Source organism: Erpetoichthys calabaricus, chromosome 2 (assembly GCF_900747795.2).
Source record: "Erpetoichthys calabaricus chromosome 2, fErpCal1.3, whole genome shotgun sequence".
In the NCBI taxonomy this organism is placed as follows: domain Eukaryota; kingdom Metazoa; phylum Chordata; class Cladistia; order Polypteriformes; family Polypteridae; genus Erpetoichthys; species Erpetoichthys calabaricus.
The window spans coordinates 308,148,949-308,168,701 of NC_041395.2; the positions used below are offsets into that span (position 1 = coordinate 308,148,949).

General features: G+C 39.3%; 1 protein-coding gene across 3 annotated transcripts in view; it reads right to left on the reverse strand.

Annotated features, from left to right (window-relative positions):
* Window positions 1-560: 560 nt before the first annotated feature.
* Window positions 561-19,753, reverse strand: part of sh3pxd2aa (SH3 and PX domains 2Aa) — a 370,390-nt gene continuing 351,197 nt past the window's right edge. For all 3 annotated transcript variants that reach the window (XM_051922164.1, XM_028795863.2, XM_028795864.2), the window contains 4 exons: window positions 19,267-19,601; window positions 11,700-11,749; window positions 10,350-10,469; window positions 561-9,990 (listed from right to left, as the gene is read on the reverse strand). In XM_051922164.1, the coding sequence (XP_051778124.1) occupies window positions 8,077-9,990; window positions 10,350-10,469; window positions 11,700-11,749; window positions 19,267-19,601 (2,419 nt within the window). In that variant the 3' untranslated portion in view covers window positions 561-8,076. The remainder of the gene's footprint in view (window positions 9,991-10,349; window positions 10,470-11,699; window positions 11,750-19,266; window positions 19,602-19,753) is intronic.

The window sequence follows — 19,753 nt, forward strand, 5'->3', positions numbered from 1 at the left end:
CACCACTGTATGGTGAGTCTTTTACTTTGTCTTATACTGTCATACATAATCACAAAATATTTTCATTTTGCTGACTGGTAGAACAGAAATAGTTCAGTTTCAGTTATTACACTGTAACTGCCAATAAATAAGTGCTTTAGTCATTTCAGTTTCTATCACTCACGGTTTTCTTCAGGTTACTTACAGCATTGACACACAGTGTGGCATAGTGGCTGGGGTGTTGGTCCTTAAAGCAAAGGTTTCTGGTTCCACCTCCGACTCTGATGCAGATACCTAAACTGCCTGCTTCTCCTGTACAAAACACATAGTAAAGATAGGCAACTGCAATGTATCCTGATCTTGGTAAAGCTACCTGCCAAAAATACAATAATACATTTAAATATAAACAGTTTGCTTAGATCTTTAATAACTATTTTGAAAAGAACCTTTACATTCTTCTGTTTCAACTGTTATTTTCAGCTCTGCAGAGTTCATGAAATGAAAGGATTATGAATCAGGCGACCCCGACTGCAGTGCTAAGTACCAAGATACAGAAAAGAAAAAAGGCCAAGAATACAAGACACTAGAAAGATCATAGGTTTATTGTGTTTTCTTAGAGCAATGCAGATACAATGTGAACATGAAATTATTCAAAACAAAACAAAACAAAAATTAATCAAAGTTTTACAAAGTAATTTTAAAAGATAGTTTCCCATTTTCAGATGGACTATGCAAACGAGAGGGGGAAGACACCCTGTTCACACCTCACTTTGAATCTGAGAATTAGCACTTTATTTTTTTATAGGTAGAGAGCAGTTCTCTTAAATGCCCAACACCAATCATCATTATTGTTCGGATGTGCTGCCACCATTTGAAAAATGAGCTTTTATTGTACTACTCATTGCCCTCTTTCACTTTTTACTTGAAATCAGCAAATATATAAATTTTTTTCTTTCTTCTGCTTTGGTGAAATTAGACACATCCTTACAAATAAAACACAGTTTTCTGTGGCGTGATCTCTACCGCAAGGATGAACATTCATTTGAGTTCAGATAATTCTATTAGCACCATGGTTGTTCACATTATTTACAAGGCAGACAGTAAGAACAAGAAAACTGTAAAAAAACAAGAGTACAAATCTGAACTATGCAATAAAACTTTCATCAGGCAGATGAGTGGTGTGTTGGGGTTTCTCTTATCTGTTCACTTTTGCAATAAAAGGCACAGTGACGCCATTGAAATTATAATATTACTGCACACATCTGTAATTAAAGAAATCTTCTCAAAACTTTCCCTTGACTATGTTAGTGCTACATAAAAGCAACAATTTTCTAATTAGCTTGCACTAAAACATAAACTTGACAGTTTTATGTGAGCATAATACTCACTCATAAGCAGTAAAAAATTGTGCCTCTTACTAAATGCTTTTGGAAGTTTAATAATTTCAGTTTTCCTCAGTAATGAACATTTCCATAACTCTCATGAGCCTCACAAGAAAACCACAGCTTGTCACACTAATAGTACTTCATCCTCCTTGTATTATGCTTCTACTCTAATTAGACCATCATCATTATAAACCTTCCTCACTTTCGTTCTATTTCATTAGCCTTCAACAAATATAAGACCTGCTTGAGCTCCTGCCAGGACTGGACTGCACACACACACATGCGCTCGCTCACACTAACATACTGTTGTTTCTCAACTGCCTTTTTCAGAACAAACAAAAGGACACACAGACACAGCTAAACATAAGGTAACACAACAACCCAAAACTGATGTTCCCCTCTCAGGGCTCGCTGGCACCACATCAACACTGTGAATCCCTGTAAGGCAGAGAAATAGCCATGCTTTTAAAAACTACAATTCATACAATACACCTTCTTCTTCAACCCACTCACACACCTTCATATCACACTCTCGGACCTTCATCGCTTTCCCAGTACCGACTGTCTTGTCTGACTGCTAAACAATATCAACATGCTGGGTTGTCTGATATCATGAATGGAGGCTTGTAAAGGCATATGAAGGTCAGTTTCACTAATACAGAAAGGAATAGTTTGTTGAAACAGAAAATACATCAAAAAGCATATAATGTAAATAACAGGGCCTCTAAAATAATTAAAGGAATAGTTTAAATATGCAGATAAGTACTGATGAGACTCACCATAAGCAAAGGATCTCAAAGCACAAATTAAACAGTATTGATCCACATTTAAATAAATGTTAACTACAGGAGAAGCACTTGTCCTGCTCTACTGTCTATTAATGAACATTACAAAGATTCAGACAAGGGCCACATCACTGTCCACCTACAGGGGGCTAAAGGTTAAATGCACATTAAAAAAATGGTAACTTGAGAAATAACACACTTGTGAACAGTCATTTCATTTCATTCATTTTCCTACCATGCTTTACCTTCACCTGCTTTTCTTACATCACATTATATTTGAAAGTTGCCAAACTGTTAACAGGATGACCTGCAGCCTTTGTGTTTATGTACAGTAGGTATACTAGAAGTGAACCTTTAGTTGCAGGACTTTCATTTCATGCTCACTGTAATTCTGGATTTCAAACTTCAAGTGCAAGCTAAGCTTGAGCAACTATCAGCAGACTGCCACTGATAGCACAGGCTTCTCCTGTTACCACTTGTCTAATTGTGAATGCACATGATTGATATACGCTAGGACGTCTTCCCGTAAAGAAGGAGGAAATACATTACATACATACATTACAACACCCACATTTGTTGCTGCACAAGAGGCTAAGCCTGCTCCACCGCACAATGGTACCTCACCCCCACAAGGACAGAACTGATGCAGAACAAAATTAAAATGCATAGAAGAAAAAACAAGTCTGGTTGGTTTTTTTATTTATGATTTTCTTTCTTTGGAATTGTATATTTGTATTTAGATGAACACTTTCTTTTTTTTAAATGATGGCCATTGAACCGTTTAGATAGCAGCCTGCTATGCTACCCTATTAGCTGAAAGTACTCAAAATAACAGAAATGTCTTGTTAGTTGGTAGTTTCATATTATCATTCATTTTATTTTGCAGAGTCTTGAATACTGAAATGTGTCAAAATAAAGATCTTATGTTTAATTTACATTAATAAGAAGAGTGAATCAAAAATCTCCAGGCCATTTGAATATTCATGATTACTGTTTTCAGCATTTAAGTGCATAACCTCTACTTGCAATGATACACATATCTAAACATTTTATTGGTTTTTATTGAGGGAACTAATGTTGGATCAGTACAAAAATTTTTACTTTGGTATTGATATCAGCTCTCGAACCCCAGTACCGGTACTGAAACTATTTGAAAGAAAACACTGGATAACTACAAAAGCTCCCTGTCTTACTCTAGCCTCACTGAGGCACAAGTGCTGCTTCCCTCTTGTAGCAAGAAAAGGTAGGTGGGTGCATGTCAAAGGGGACTGGAAGAGTAAAAAAGTAATGTTTACTAAAAATACTGAACCGCTGCTACTGTACCATTTTTAAAACTGGGTTTTTCGTTTCTTTTCCAGTACCAGAACACCGCACAACCTTAGCTGGAACTGTGGAAGGATTTAATGATTCAGAGCTTAATGAGACCTTAAGTCAATAGTTGTCATAACACGCATCAGTGGTCAGAGCATCACAGACAACTGTAGCCAAGGAATGACTTTACAAGAATGTATCACAATCACATCAACATTCAGATGAATAGGGCACTGTCTGCAAACCAAAACGAGCCTACCTTCTGAATTTAAAAACCATGGCACCTTCACCTACACCAGGTTTCCTACTATTTGGAGAAGCCAGACGTAGTTTGACTTGCTCGATAAATAAAGAGTAAAGCGGTCTGATTTTAAAATCTATGTTCCTTTTTTTAAGGTCTAAAACTAACTTTTTTTTCTTCAGAGGATATATTTGATAAATAATGAAAATATTTTGCTGAAAACACACGTAAAAAGATTTTCATATAAACACTGAGGTTTTTGATTTTTTTAAAACATAGAAGTGCTGACCATGCAAATTAGTGTCAAAAACAGCCCATATTTTCTTGATATATACAAAATAAAATATATTTTAGGTAGTTCATGACCTTTTCAGCTCCACTAAATTACAATGGTCCATTTCTACAAAAAAAACAAGTGCTGCCATATGGAGACCCATGTGCTATTTACCATGTTGTGGGTGAATTAAGCAGAACACAGAAAAGAAAATAAAATACAAGATAAACAACTGTAATAAAAGAGGGAACACAATGATGAAACTGCTACTCAGAAACACTTTAAATACTAAAACTATAGTATAACTAGCTTTATGACAAAGTTTAGTATGCGTAGTGAGATTACAAATTCCCTTGGTTTCATAAAGAGGCAAACAAGCAGTGTAAATTCTATTTATTACAAAAGCAATGTAATTACCAATAATATGTGCAGTACTAAAATAGAGTGATTAAACATTTGATATATAATGCCTTCGTCAAAATTCAAGGGGTAGTTCATGGTGTGGGTGGGGAGACTTTTGTTTGATTTATATCTAAAAAGTTATTTAAAAAAATCTTCACAAATCCATGTGCCCTGTACACATTGAGAAATGAATCTGGGTGGCAACACAGGACTGTACACATAGAAAATCACAGGTTTGTTGTTTTTCACAGCTCAACAGTTTCTTGATTTGCTGAGATCTAACAACTGACAGATTACAGCAAGCTTCAAAGTGTGCTGGCTCAATTATTTGGACAGAAATATTTTCCGAGATTATTTCCCAAATCTTTTTATAAATTCAAGATACTGTATGACCCGTATTATTATATGTTTACATACAGTTAAATGGGCTGGCACCCCGCCCGGGGTTTGTTCCCTGCCTTGCGCCCTGTGTTAGCTGGGATTGGCTCCAGCAGACCCCCGTGACCCTGTAGTTAGGATATAGCGGGTTGGATAATGGATGGATAAAGGATGGATGGATACAGTTAAATGATATTACTTGATCATTGATAATATACAGTGTACTGTATATGGAGACCCTATGATTTTATGCTTCTTCTCAACCACTTAGATCTGATGATGTCAACTTTGTGTGGTATCATATCTCAGTTCAGACTGTTTTCAAGTGTAGGTCCTAGGTGGTAGAAAGAGCTGCCCACTTCCATTCCAAATTCTAACTTCCTCAATGTGTTTAGAAAGTATTTGAAGACTCTCTTGTTCAGTATATTTCTGTCTCACTGATAAGGTCTTGAAACTAGTTTGTATTTTGTTCTTAGCTCTTTGCTCAATTTTGTAACATTATTGTGTAACACATTCCCAAACAGCCTCCAAATGCAGAACACTGCAACTGATTTGAATATAGGGCAGTGCGCAATGACATAGTAAAAATGAGTTAGTTGCTGGGTTTAACAGTCAATGTGAGGGGCTGTCAGAATGCCCTCTCACGTATTTTAATTCTTATCCTGGTGCTGCAAACCACAGTACATTTGATTGGATCCCAATTAACTCCTTCTCATGCTCACCCAAACCATCTCTTGGCCTCAGTTGCATGAAAACGGTGATGTTCCACATAAAGATATTTTACATTCTTATTTGATAACATTTCAATATATGGGACAACGGTAATTTGTCAGCACATACTCACTTTGAGTAAATATTGTAATCTGTCAGCAACTGAAAGCTGTGAAACAACAAACAGAAAAAAAACTACTGAAATGTCAAAGAATAAACAGAAAAGAAAATCAGGCATTATATAGATTGCAATAACGACATAGGAAGTGCCCATTATTGTTAAAGTTGCAGTATACAGCATTGGAACAGTAATTTCACAAAAAGAGGTTGCCTAATTTATGTAAAAGTGAATAACACATCATTTGCATTGCCTTTTGGAAACCATTCAATTTATTTACATGTATTTTTGTTTTGTTTTGTTTTTGTTTCAATTTTTAAAAAAAGCAGTGATTAAAGCTGCAGTAACAGCTGCCTATCACTAGAGGTCTCACTGTGCAAAGAAATGACTGTCAGAAGTGGAGGCTAAAAAAACGCACACGTAAAAACAAGCAACGTGTTTAGAGAGCAGTCCAAATAGACATAAATTTTCTATCGGTACACCACCTTTGCAACTGAAAGAGAATGTTGCAAAACAGGTAAATCAAAATACGCACATTTAAATAATTATAAATAATTTTTACTTAAAAAAAATAAATAATGTCCTGGATTCTCAAAATATTATACTGCATCTTTAAGTAATGCACCCAGTTTTTCTTTGTGTAAAGTGCATTAATTCACAAATAATGAACCACTTCATCCATCATTATTGGCAATGTTGTAATCACACTACAAACTACTTTCTGCCAATATAATATTACTGCAATCTAGCAGATTATCCTATCTATTGTTTAATACTGTCCAGCAGAAAATAAACAAAAATGGCGTTGAGCCCAGAACGTAACTCCATGCTTTTCTTTAGAAAAATATTTCAGCAGTCTTGAACGTCAGCCTTTGCACATAAGAAGCAGTTTTCTGTACCTCTGAGTGACGCACCCTGGGGGGCTGTGGCATTTCCCACTGATCCAGGTACGACTCCAGTGGGTGCCCGTGGAAATCCAGTTCATGACACAGATCTGTTCCTCTACTGATTCTTCCTTTCACACTTAAAGGATTTTCAATTATCAGTGACATAATCCTATAATTTTCAAAAATATTTAAAGATACTGGGCCTCAAGAAAACTGATTCTCATTAACCTACACTGAGAAACAATATAACCAATTATACTAATTTGGTTTTAGGTCTCATAAAATGTCAAATGAGTACTCCCTTACATGGGCATATTAGGTCTGATCACATTTTGGGACACTATAACTTCAGATCCCTGGGTTTGGATGGCTATTTCCAAGCCTGTTTTCCAGTAATATCTCCTGTTTCTGTTGGAAACAGACAAGCAGGAAAGAAAAAATAATTCCACAATCCTTCACAAGTGAAAAGGACAAAAAGCAGCAATATATACAAAGTATATTTTCTGGATTACCTGGTATAAAAATAAAGTTTTCAATTTATATTTTTGTAAACAAAATTCAAATGTTAAGAAAGGTCACTGAAAATCAGAAGTCTAGCAAAACTAAACTCTTGGGGAGGAACTGTGCAATTTATTCTTTTTTTAATTATAATTTAAAATTTTAAGGAGTTCAAGTGAAAAAATATATAATTAAAGTTGAAACTGGAAGACAGATTTAAGGTAATAAAACAAGAACCTGAATACCCTGCAGGAAAACGCTTAACAGTCTAATTTAAGCACAAAAGTTAGTTTTGACTGTGTAAAAGCCAGGCTGATAGTGTCACAAGACCAGGTCAGAAATAAATCTCTATAAGAAAGTCATGAAAATAGAAAAAACACTTTAAAACTGTAAAAACAAACAAACACATAAACATAAAGTAGTTTTTTGTAATTGCTTTTTTAAAAGCTGCCATTATGATCAAAAAAAGGTAATGAACATATCACTGCCTTTTTTGCATTCATCCTATGGCTTTCATGGCGCCTGTTTTGGTTTTCCATTCTTTTCATTAATTCAAATCCTGCAGATCTTTGTGATTATGTTTGAATTTTCACTTTAGTTCCACAACTCCATTCCAACAGCTCCTTCCGGATGTAGCGCTTAAAGGAAATTAAAACGTCTTGATCTTCAAAGAGCTGCGATCATTTTGCATGATCATCCAAGTACCACACAAAGATCTGTCAGCCTTTTATTTATTTGGTCTATAATTAAGTGAAAAGTAAAAAAGGCACCTCTTTGGATATCCAGAACAATTTAATGAGTTCCTAATTTCAGCAAGATTGCAAATTTCATTCCAATTATCACCCATTGTTTCCTTTCTTCCTTTAAGAAAAATCTTACCAGTTTCAGATTTTCTTAGAGCCATTTGAGACAGCAGGGTGGCCACTCCCTCAGCATGTCTCATTTTTAATTCATGATCATGAAACATCATATTTTACATTTACACTGGTAAACGAACACTCAAAACGTTTCCTAAAGTACATTGTACTATTCAGTATCTGTAAAACTGTGCATGTTATTAAAAAAAGAAAACCACACACATATGAAAAAAAATACACAATCAATAAGTTAGTTTTTTTTCTCTAAATAATTTGAAGGTACCCAACCTTTCTGGGGGCGTAAACTATCTAAAATCTGGCAGTACCACCATCCATTTGGGTTTCGTTCGAGGACTTCCAAACTTGTTCCTTCTGTGAATCCCATCGTCTCTTCATCCCCACGGTAATCAGCTATGGAAACATAAAGCTCTTTGGGATTGCTCTGGATGAGAGGAGACCTGTCCACAAGCTTTGGTTTGACAGTGGACACAGGAATGCCATTCCTTGGAGATGTTTTTGATAAAACATCTGTGCAGCCCATAGCTTTTTTTTCGGGGTTTTTTTGTTTGGCATCATCTGCCTGGCTTCTCACAGCATTGAAAGAAGAATTTCGTCTTACTGACACACCAGACCTTAAGTGGTCAGTAGAATTCAGGGATTCATTTCTGCGTAGGGACCCCGAGTAAAGGTTGGTATCTTTCGAAGGTGCAGAAACAAAGACAGATTGTGGTCTTACAGCTAACTGTCGCACTCCATTTCTCATTTTCACTGAGCCATTGACCATTCCAGTAGGTTTTGAAAAGCCACCTGGAGGTTTTGAAGGAATGGGTGGTGTTGCCCTCATATTTTGATTGATGTTATTTAATGCCTGAACCCTTTTCTCATTTTTTTCCAGACTATTGGACTTGCTTCTGCTTCCCTGTTTCGTTGGAGTGTCCTCAGACTCTGACCCTACAGTGTCTATTGTCTTGCTACTCAAGGATTCCAAGAAATATGCAGGAGCCCAACCTTCATCATCACCATATCTGATGTACCACCATCCACTCTCCTGCTTGTCAACCACCTCAACTTCAACTCCAGCTGGAAAGCTGATTTCAGTTTCTTGTACTTTTTCATAGTTGTCAATGGTTCTATATATCATTTCATATTCTGAATCACCCCTGCTTCCTTTAGAGTATATGCTTGAGAGATCTGACAGACTTTTGGAAGAAGCAGAGTCTTCAGAAGAGATGACAGAAGCTGTTTCGGAATCCTCTCCTAATGATGCTTTTAAATTATGTTTAAGTTGTCCAGTTGGCCGCAGATGTCTCCTTAGACTAGTAATATCCATTTTTTCTGAACTTTGGCCTTCTTGTTTGGAGATAAGAGGTTTGGGCCTGACTCGAGGCTTTGGTTTGGTAGATGGGCTCTGCCCTATCCTTTCCTCAACATCAATCCTTGGTGGCGCCTTCGCTGTACTTCGACTGCTTACATCAGAAGCTGATCGTGGTTTAGTATCGTCACTCTTGCTAAGTGACTGGTTTTTGGCAGAATCAACTTGAGCCTTAACAGCACTTTTTACAAAATCAACAGATGTTCTTGAGGATGATGCTCTAATAATGCTAGACTGGGTACTGGGTTTCTGAGGCTCAGAATCACCACTGGATTCTTTGCTGGAGGCAGTATCATCACAGCAAGTCCTAAAACCATCATTCTCATAGATAGTCTTATCATCCTCAGCTACATCCTCTGATGATTCCCCAACTTTAAATTTTGCTCTCTGGAGTGAAGACAAAGGTTGATATGGTTTGGAAGACTGGAGAGCCGCAATCTCAGATGTCACAGCTTCACATAGTGACACTTTTAGGATATCCTGATGTTCAAAATCAAGTTCAGATTCTAAATCAAAACCAATGGCAGGGACATCATACTCTGGTTCCTCATACATGAACTTGTGTGGAGACTCTGGAGTCTCTCCTTTTAAATTCTTGCTAGATGAAGAAAGCTCCTCTGACTCTTGTTTTTTGATTGGGGGTGCTGGAGGGGGGATTTTAGGTCTGGTTAAGGTGCTGGTTCTTCTGTTAAGGTTAGGTTTCTTCCTTTTGTCAATGTAAGAACATGGAGCCCAGCCTTCCCTATCACCAATTTGAACATACCACCATCCACCAGAGTTCTTTTCAATAACCTTAAAAATTAAAGAAGAACAGTGGTTATTACCTGCAATTTATTTTAATGACATCATTTAACACCTATTTATACTAAATAAAATCTAACTAGGGAAAAGTCAAATGTTTGCAGATATCACTGCAAGCAATCAAATTTGAATTCAAATCACAAACATCACCAAATGTAATTCATATCCTTAGGACTTAATAATAATGAATAATAGATATTTACAGTTTAATTTTTGACTAAACAGCAAGCAAATAACTCAACCATTTACTTTGAACTGAATATATAAAAGCAAACAAAAAAGTTCAAAATAAGAAAATGGATAAAGTAGTGGATTGAATCTCATTCCTCAAACATCAGAAAAACACATACTTCAGCCTTTTGTCCTCCACGGAAGCTGATTCCATCAGATATACAAGACTGAAACTCTGCAATGGTATAGTACTCAACTTCAACTGTAGGGGGTTCCGGCGGCTTTGGTAACTGAAATCCCTGAAAATGTAAGTTGCTGAGGGTTACCCACATGTTGCATTTATAATTTTAACAGAAATTCAAGAAAGTCTCCTAACATAATGATCAAAGCTAGAAATTCAAGATAAAAACAAAATTAACAAATTCAAATACAATATTTTTCTCCTGTATAATCACTGCAAAATCTTCATAGTCATATGCATATATCTAATAATAATGCACTTATTTTTCTGTTAGACAAGATTATAACATTTCATCTGCTTAAATAACCTTTTCTTTAATTACCTTTTCAAATATGTCCTGATCACAAATGATTGTACACATCTTGGTACAGACTGCGTTTTAAAATCAAATTCGGAAAAGAGCAAATATAAGGAAATAATAAAAAAAAAAGAAATACACTGCTTGCATAAGAATTCCGATACCACAAACTTAATTTAGGTTAAGCCATTTTTGCTACACTCTTTAGGTGGTGTGGAACTACAGGGTTTGAAACTCCAAATGATTATTGTCCATTCCTACAGGCAGAACTGGTCAAGCTCATTTCACTCTCTAAAAAGGTTCTTGAGAACTTTAATTATCAACCTGTGTCACAGATATCAGCAGCATATCCAAAGCATACTGACAAAGCCTGGCTTAATCCTTGAGTTGACATGTTGATCATATTTCTATTCTTAAACTGAAAATCTAAAGCAGACACTCAAAACGTCTGTCTGTAACCATTATGCCGGTAGTACCGGTAATATGCAAGTACTGCTCCATCACAACTGAAGAGTTAAACAGACTCTTAGTAGGAGGGTACTGTGGCTCAGTGCCACTAATGAATTGAGCCTGTTGGTTCTCTGTGTGTACACATTCTTCTTGCATTTGTGTGTGTTTTTTTAATGGTACTTTGGTTTTCAAGCACTTTCCAAAGATTTGCATATTACTTTAACTGTCAAAATGACCCAGTATGAGTGAGTGTTCTCAATGACAGACTAATGCACCAATTACGCATTCTTGCCTTGTATCCAATACTGCTGGGACAGGCACCAGCTCCATCTCATCCCTGATCAGGATAAGACAGCTAAAAATGAATGAATGGATGGATGGATCCCTGCTCCATTTTTTCTGTGTGGGGCTACAATGAAAAAGGCTGTGTGGCTCACAAATAAAATTTCCCTTGAGGCTTTTAAATTTGACAAAAAGGGTACTGAATACTTTCTGAAAACATCATTAGAAATACATACAAATCAAACATAAGAGACTGACCAAACTAGTTTCTCTTCTGGGAGGAGGTTTCTGTCTTAGGTTTGGAGAACCTATGCAAAAGGAAAAAAAAGTGTGATATACAAAACACAAAATTTGAAAATCTCTTACAAAGAGCCAACCACTTATACTCTTCCCAGTTTTATAAAATAAAAAAAATATGCTAAATATGTATTATACAAACAACTATGTACACATATAGAAATTGCATTTATTTTCTTAGGACATTTATGAAAAAAATTGATAGTAAGCCAGAATAGTTGTTAACAAGATAATGGTAAAGTGACATGTAAAATGGACAGCTGATAGATAGTGGGTGTTGGTAGGAGTGTGTCAGTCGGCCCCTTATATTATTCAAATGACTAACAAAAAAAGAAGACAGAAGGCCAATGGTATTTTTAAAAACTCAGCATTTTTTTTTTATTTAAACAGTACAAATCACTTAACAATCAACAGACAGTAGCTTATGGTATATATATATAAACTACTTTGTGTGTGTGTGGATCTGAAGCATTTAGGTGGTTGTGTTATTAACATGTCTGCATATTATCTGCATTTGAAAATTTAACAACTATATTTCTGAAGCAATGCTTGGCAAATAGCCTAAGTTTTTACTCTCCTTTATCGCTTCCTGTGAAACCAAAATTAGTCCGAACTAAAGAAGTTATGTTTGGATTTGAAATATTATGCATCTTCATAGTCACTTCTTTCATTGTTTTTACCCAAGATCTCTAACACAGCAGTATCTTTTTCGCTACAAGACAGTTGTGCCAGAAACACTAAATATAACTGAGGACAGAAAATGTCCAGTCATCATTTAGAAGAAAATTATCCAGTTACATTAAATGTCAGAGAATTCTGAACTTTGCAGGGCACTGGCAAAAGTTCACAGGTCTGATTGGTCAATCCAGGTAACGCTGGTGATCCCAATGGGTTATTTTGAACTTGTAGTGTAATTTATACCCCTGCACATTTTTAAAATTAACATTTTAAACTCTACTGCTTGATTATGTTTTATTATGACCTGATTCATTGTTTAAATATTGCCTTAATAAAGGCCTAGTTTTAGATCGATAAACAATTCACAGATGCAGTCAGCTGCAATTTTTGTCATAACTCTTGGACGTTCGATTTGTAAAGTACCTTATGAATTAGCATCTTATCCCCATTTAGCTTTTGCCTAGTACCTGATGTTGCTTAGACTATGGAAATATAAGATCATTATAAGCTGTGGGATTATTATTATTGTGAATTTCCCACTGGGATTAATAAAGTATCTATCTATCATAACAACCTTATCTTAAAACGTTTGTCTTCTTTATGTGAAAAGTCATAAACCTAACTCTTATGATTTGTATTTTTTTCTTTTAGCCCATTTTACTAAGACAAGGTTTTATGGCTTAATATTTAGTTAATCATCAGAATTGTTGGCATCCCAAAAGTTCAAAAATGAATAGAGGAATCTCATGAATAAATAAAAAGGTCAAATCATGTTTTGTTGTTTTTATAAATCATTAGTGACCTACAGAAGCACCAACATTTTTGTGTCCAACTAGGTTTAAACACCAGCTGTATTGCATTCATGTATATTACATACTTTCTTAAAAAAATATTGTACAGTTATTTCTTACAATGTTTTTAGTATTCCACATAAGTGTGTTTTGTTTTACTTTAAGAAAAAAATAAATCTCTGTGTATAGCCTGGTTATATAATATATATATTTTTAAAACACTGAATGTTGGCCACATATGACTTTGTCCTTTGCTATTGAGTACCTAACACTGGTGAATATACTTCCCAAAAAACCTCTGCACAGTGCTAGCACAGAGCATTTATTAAGAGCCTGCAGGAAGAAAGTGGGACATCCTGTTGCAAAGAGAAGAGCTAAAAAGAAAAGCAAGATTTATGCAAATTTCAACAGGGGCACAAACGGCTTTACATTTACAGCCATTAATCTGGAAACTTAATTCACACAGTTCTTCAATAATTTCTACATAAATATACTTGTGCAAGGAGTACACACTTCATTTTAAAATGGTCTGAAGGTGACCTGCAAAAGTGGGGTCAGGGTGTTGTCTTCACACCCAGGGGTACCCAAGGGAAAACGGTCTCCACTGGCAAAAAGGAAGCCATTAATAGGCACACTAGTAAGCTACAAAAGCAGTACTCCAATAATTACCAATTTGTGCATGCACAATAACTTTATGGGGCTACCAAGATGTCCTGGGAATGTGACTTGGTAAGAACTCTAGCACCTTTGGAAATTTGTTAAACACTCTTAAGGCAGAATGCTTAAAGGTTTTTTTCCAACAGAAAATGAACCAAAAGTGACCACTGGAAAGCAGTATAAATGGCTGAATCAGAGAGGATGAAAATGATGTCTCACTGTGTGCAGGTGGTATGGAGATTCTTTTTTAAAGATTATTATCTCATACATCTCTCCATTTACCTTCTGTGATACCCTTATATAAAGAGTATTAAGAATCACAAGCATTGGCAACACTGCTTGCATGCCTCTTCGCCTGGCACACTGGCAGTTTTACTGACCAATTCAAGGTCACACTGTGAATCACTGGTGACAGCTGAACTTTTAAGTTTGAGATTGTCAGTTCACTGACTTAACAGCTAATGCATATTGAGCAACAGAGAAACAGATTCATGTGATTTGGTTAAAAAGATACAGTACTGAATATGCTTTTGTTGTTTTTACAGTATATGGCCTTTATCTTTACCCTTTGCAAGCATGTCCTGGTGTATGAGTGATATTAGCTCACAGCTGTAAAAAAATAGTATCACAGCCCCTCCTTGAACCGCCACCTTATCGTGGTGGAGAGATTTGCGTGTCCCAATGATCCTAGGAGCTCTGTTGTCCAGGGCTTTATGCCCCTGGTAGGGCCACCCAAGGCAAACTGGTCCTAGGTGAGGGATGAGACAAAGAGCGGTTCAACAAACCTTCTATGATGAATGAAAACTTTGGACAGCGTTTTCCCTTGCCTGGACGCAGGTCACCGGGGCCCCCTCTGGAGCCAGGCCTGGAGGTGGGGCTCGATGGCGAGTGCCTGGTGGCCGGGCCTGCACCCATGGGGCTCAGTCGGGCACAACCCGAACAGACAACGTAGGTCCCCCTTCCCATGGGTTCAGCACCTATGGGAGGGGCCAAGGAGGTTGGGTGCAGTGTGAGTTGGGTGGTGGCCGAAGGCGGGGACCTTGGCGGTCCGATCCTCGGCTACAGAAGCTGGCTCTTGGGACATGGAATGTCACCTCTCTGAAGGGGAAGGAGCCTGAGCTAGTGCGCAATGTCGAGAGGTTCCGGCTAGATATAGTTGGACTCACCCTGACGCACAGCTTGGACTCTGGAACCAATCTCCTTGAGAGGGGCTGGACTCTGTACCACTCTGGAGTTGCCCCCGGTGAGAGGCGCCGAGCGGGTGTGGGCATACTTATTGCCCCCCGACTTGGAGCCTGTTCATTGGGGTTTACCCCGGTGGACAACAGGGTAGCCTCCTTCCGCCTTCGGGTGGGGGGACGGGTCCTAACTGTTGTTTGCGCGTATGCACCGAACAATACTTTGGAGTACCCACACTTTTTGGAGTCCCTGGAGGGGGTGCTAGAGGGCATACCTTCTGGGGACTCCCTCGTTCTGCTGGGAGACGTCAATGCGTGTTTTGTTATTGGACTTCTGTGCTCGTCACGGATTGTCCATAACGAACACCATGTTCAAGCATGACACCCTAGGCCTCAGTTCAATGATGGACTTTGTGGTCGTGTCGTCAGACCTGTGGCCACATGTCTTGGACACTCGGGTGAAGAGAGGGGCGGAGTTGTGAACTGATCACCACTTGGTGGTGAGTAGGCTTCGATGGTGGGGGAGGATGCCGGTCAGGCCTGGTAGGCCTACACGTGTTGTCAGGGTCTGCTGGGAACATCTGGCAGAGTCCCCTGTCAGAAGCAGCTTCAACTCCCACCTGCAGCAGAACTTTCATCACATCCCAAGGGAGGTGGGGGACATTGAGTCCAAATGGGCCATGTTCCGTGCCTCTATTGTTGAGTCAGCTGACCGGAGCTGTGGCCGTAAGGTGGTTGGTGCCTGTTGTGGCGGCAATCCCCGAACTCGTTGGTGGACACCGGCGGTGAGGGATGCCGTCAAGCTGAAGAAGAAGTGCCTACCCTTTTGTCCTGTGGGACTCCGGAGGCAGCTGATAGGTACCAGCAGCCCAAGAGGTATGCGGCTTTGGTGGTTGCTGAGGCAAAACCTTGGGCGTGGGAGGAGTTTGGGGAGGCCATGGAGAACGACTTTCGGACAGCTTCGAGGAGATTCTGGTCCACCATCCGGTGTCTCAGGAGGGGGAAGCAGTGCAGTGTCAACCCTGTATATGGTGGGAATGGTGCGCTGCTGACCTCAACTCGGGACATTGTGGGTCGGTGGGGGAGTACTTCGAAGACCTCCTCAAACCCATTAACATGCCTTCCAATGAGGTAGCAGAGCCTGGGGACCATGAGATGGGCACCCCCATCTCTGGGACTGAGGTCACCGAGGTGGTCAAAAAACTCCTTGGTGGCAGGGCCCCGGGGGTGGATGAGATACGCCCGGAGTTCCTCAAGGCTCTGGATTGGGTCACTGCTTTTTGCAGATGATGTTGTACTGTTTGCTTAATCAGGCCATGATCTTCAGCTCTCTCTGGATCAGTTCGCAGCTGAGAGTGAAGCGGCTGGGATGGGAATCAGCACCTCCAAATCCGAGATCATGGTCCTCAGCTGGAAAAAGATGGAGTGCCCTCTCAACGTTGGGAGCAAGATCCTGCCCCAAATGGAGCAGTTCAAGTATCTCGGGATCTTGTTCACTAGTGAGAGAAGAATGGAATGTGAGATCAACAGGCGGATCATTGTGGCATCTGCAGTGATGCGGGCTCTGCATCAGTCTGTCATGGTGAAAAAGGATCTGCGCCAAAAGGCAAAGCTCTCAATTTACCAGTCAATCTATGTTCCTAACCTCACCTATGGTCATGAGCTATGGGTAGTGACCGAAAGAATGAGATCGCAAATACAAGCGGCTGTAATGGGTTTCCTTCGCAGGGTGTCTGGGCTCTCCCTTAAAGATAGGGTGAGAAGCTCAGTCATCCGGGAGGGGCTCAGAATAGAGCCGCTACTCCTCCGCATCGAGAGGAGTCAGATGAGGTGGCTCAGGCATCTGATCAGGATGCCTCCTGGACGCCTCCCAGGTGAGGGGTTCCGGGCACGTCTAACCGGGAGGAGGCCCCGGGGAAGACCCAGGACACGCTGGAGGGACTATGTCTCTCAGCTGGCCTGGGAATGCCTTGGAATTCCCCCTGGAAGAGCTAGAAGAAGTGGCTGGGGAGAGGAAAGTCTGGGTACCTCTGCTCAAGCTGCTGCCCCCGCGACGTGATCTCGGATAAGCGTAAGAGGATGGATGGATGTAAAAAAAATAGTAATAGAATAAAAATAAAATATAAATAAAAATATTAATAGTAATAAAACAAAACAGGGAATGTGGCCATTTGTTACAAACTATATTCTGAATGGAGTTAAGTGTAAGAAAATTAGAGAAAACACCTTTGTTAATTTCCAGAAACTTTTAAAGTCTGTTTCAGTTATACTTGCTGTTTATTAGAAGCAAACTGATCAGCACCTGACAGAAATACAATGCCTTGCAAAACCATTCATCCCCCTCATTGTTTGTCCTGTTTTGCCACATTACATCTTGGAAGTAATATGGATTTTTGGAGTGTTGGCACCATTTGATTACAAAACAAGCCTACTATTGTGAAGGTGCAAAATATTTTTTATTGTGACACAAACAACAATTAAGTGAGAAAAAAAAAAAAACAGAAATCATGAGTATGCTTAAGTATTCACCCCTCAACTTTGTAGTGCCACCTATTACTGCAATTTTAGCTGCAAGTCTCTTGTGGGATGTCTCTATTAGCTTACCACATATAGCCACTGGGATTTTCACCCAATTTTTTAAGGCAAAACAGCTCACCTCCATTAAGTTTGATGGGCAGAATTGGTATATACAGTGTAGTGTGCGACCGGGGCTCTTGCCCGGCTGGGATGCCTCCACGCTGGGAGGACCGGGAGAGAAAGCATGGCCAGAGCGTGACCTCCCCAGGGGCGCTAGATGGCAACCCTCCTGGTTTGCAGCAGTGCCTTGGACTCCCGCAGGGTTTCATGGGAGTTGGAGTGTGGTGCATCCCTGTGGGGATCCGCAGGCACCGCCAGGGGGTGCTGCAGCAGGAGTTGCTGAGCCCTTATGGGCAGTTCTTCCACCACACCCGGAAGTGTTTCGAGTAATCAAGCACCTGGAGCACTTACGGGTGCATTATAAAAGAAGCCAGCGGCCACTACTTGGGGAGCCAGAGTCGGGAGGAGGAGCGACGAAGCTTGACTCTAGGAGTGAAGGAGGAGAAGGAAAAGAGAAAAACAGCAAAAGAAAGGATTAATCGTTTGTGCTGTGCTTTGTGCTTGGACTGTGTCATACTTGTGGGGAATGGAGAAGGCGTTTCCCACAAGGGGAAAAGAAAAAATAAACCGAGTATGCATTGAACTTGTGTCCCACACATGTGTGCGTTCAGCTGGCTATGCCAGCCTGGTGGGCCACAACAGTTGCAATCTTCCAGTCACTCCACAGAATCTCAGTTGGACTGTGGTCTGGGCTTTGACTAGGCCATTCAAAGACATTTAAATGTTTTCCTTTAAACCACTCCAGTACAGCGTTAGCAGTATGTTTAGGGTTATTATTCTGTTGCCTGGTGAACCTTTGTCTCAGTCTCAAATCTCTGGCAGACTGAAACAGGTTTTACTCCAGAATTGCCCTATATTTAGTGCCATCTATCTTTCCATCAATCATGACTAGTTTTCCTGCCTCTGTGATGAAAAACATCCCCACAGCACAAAGCTGCCACCATCATGCTTCACTGTGTGAATGGTGTTCTCAGGGTGATGGGAAGTGTTGGGTTTGCTCCACACATGGCATTTCTCATGATGGTCAAAAAGTTCAATTTTAGACTCATTTGTCCAGAGAACTTTCTTTCAAGTAGTCAAGGAGCCTGCCACATGCTGTTGGACAAACTCCAAATGTGTTTTCATATTTCATTCTAAGTAATGGACAGATACTCCCATGTATCTGACCTGTTTGGAGTGCTCCTTGGTCTTCATGTCGCTTGCTTAGTGATGTTGCAGAGTGAGGGGCCTTCAGAAAAGGTCTATTTGTACAAACGTCATGTGACACTTTGATTGCACACAGATGAACCCTAATCAACTAATTATGTGACTTTTGAAGTTAGTTGGTTGGACCAGATCTTATTTAGGGGTTTCATTGCAAAGGGGATGAATACTTAAGCACTCACAACCTTTCAGTCTTTACTTGTTTTGTTTTTTTACATATATACACAAGATATCTTACTTTCACTCCACAATAATTTGGACTATGCTGTTAAGTCAATTACATAAAATCCAAAAGGAAATCCATTTTAATTCCAGATTGCAATTCGACAAAACAGGACAAACACTGAAAAGGTTTGCAAGGCACTTTAACTGTTATGTACTTACTGTGTTCAGCTCTCTGAGGGGCGATACGTGCAACAGCTGGCGAACCTTGAGCCACCTTGTTTGTTTGTTTCTCCTGCAGCACTGTGCTACTGCCAAATGTATCTTCACATGGAATAGGAAGACTGATTTCTTTTTTGGAAATTGGGGTTTCATTTGGATCATTGTCTGTTTGAACATCCTTTTCACTCATCTGCTTTTTGTTCAGGAGATTACTAATTTCCATGATGTTTCCAATGATCTCAACAGGACCCGTCAATGTCTTCTTACGAGGTGAAAAATCATCTTTGATCTTTTTTAAGTAAGATGCTGGAGCCCATCCTTCTTTGCCTAAGTATCTGCAAACAAAAAAAGAAAGAAATGCAATAGGTGAGTAAGATAAAGTACTGTATATTAAAAGAACAGACCAAAAAAGGCACTAAAGGAAGCTTTAAGGGAAGAGGTGTTTAAAAAAACATTTGAACATTTTACTGATGCAGGATACAAATAA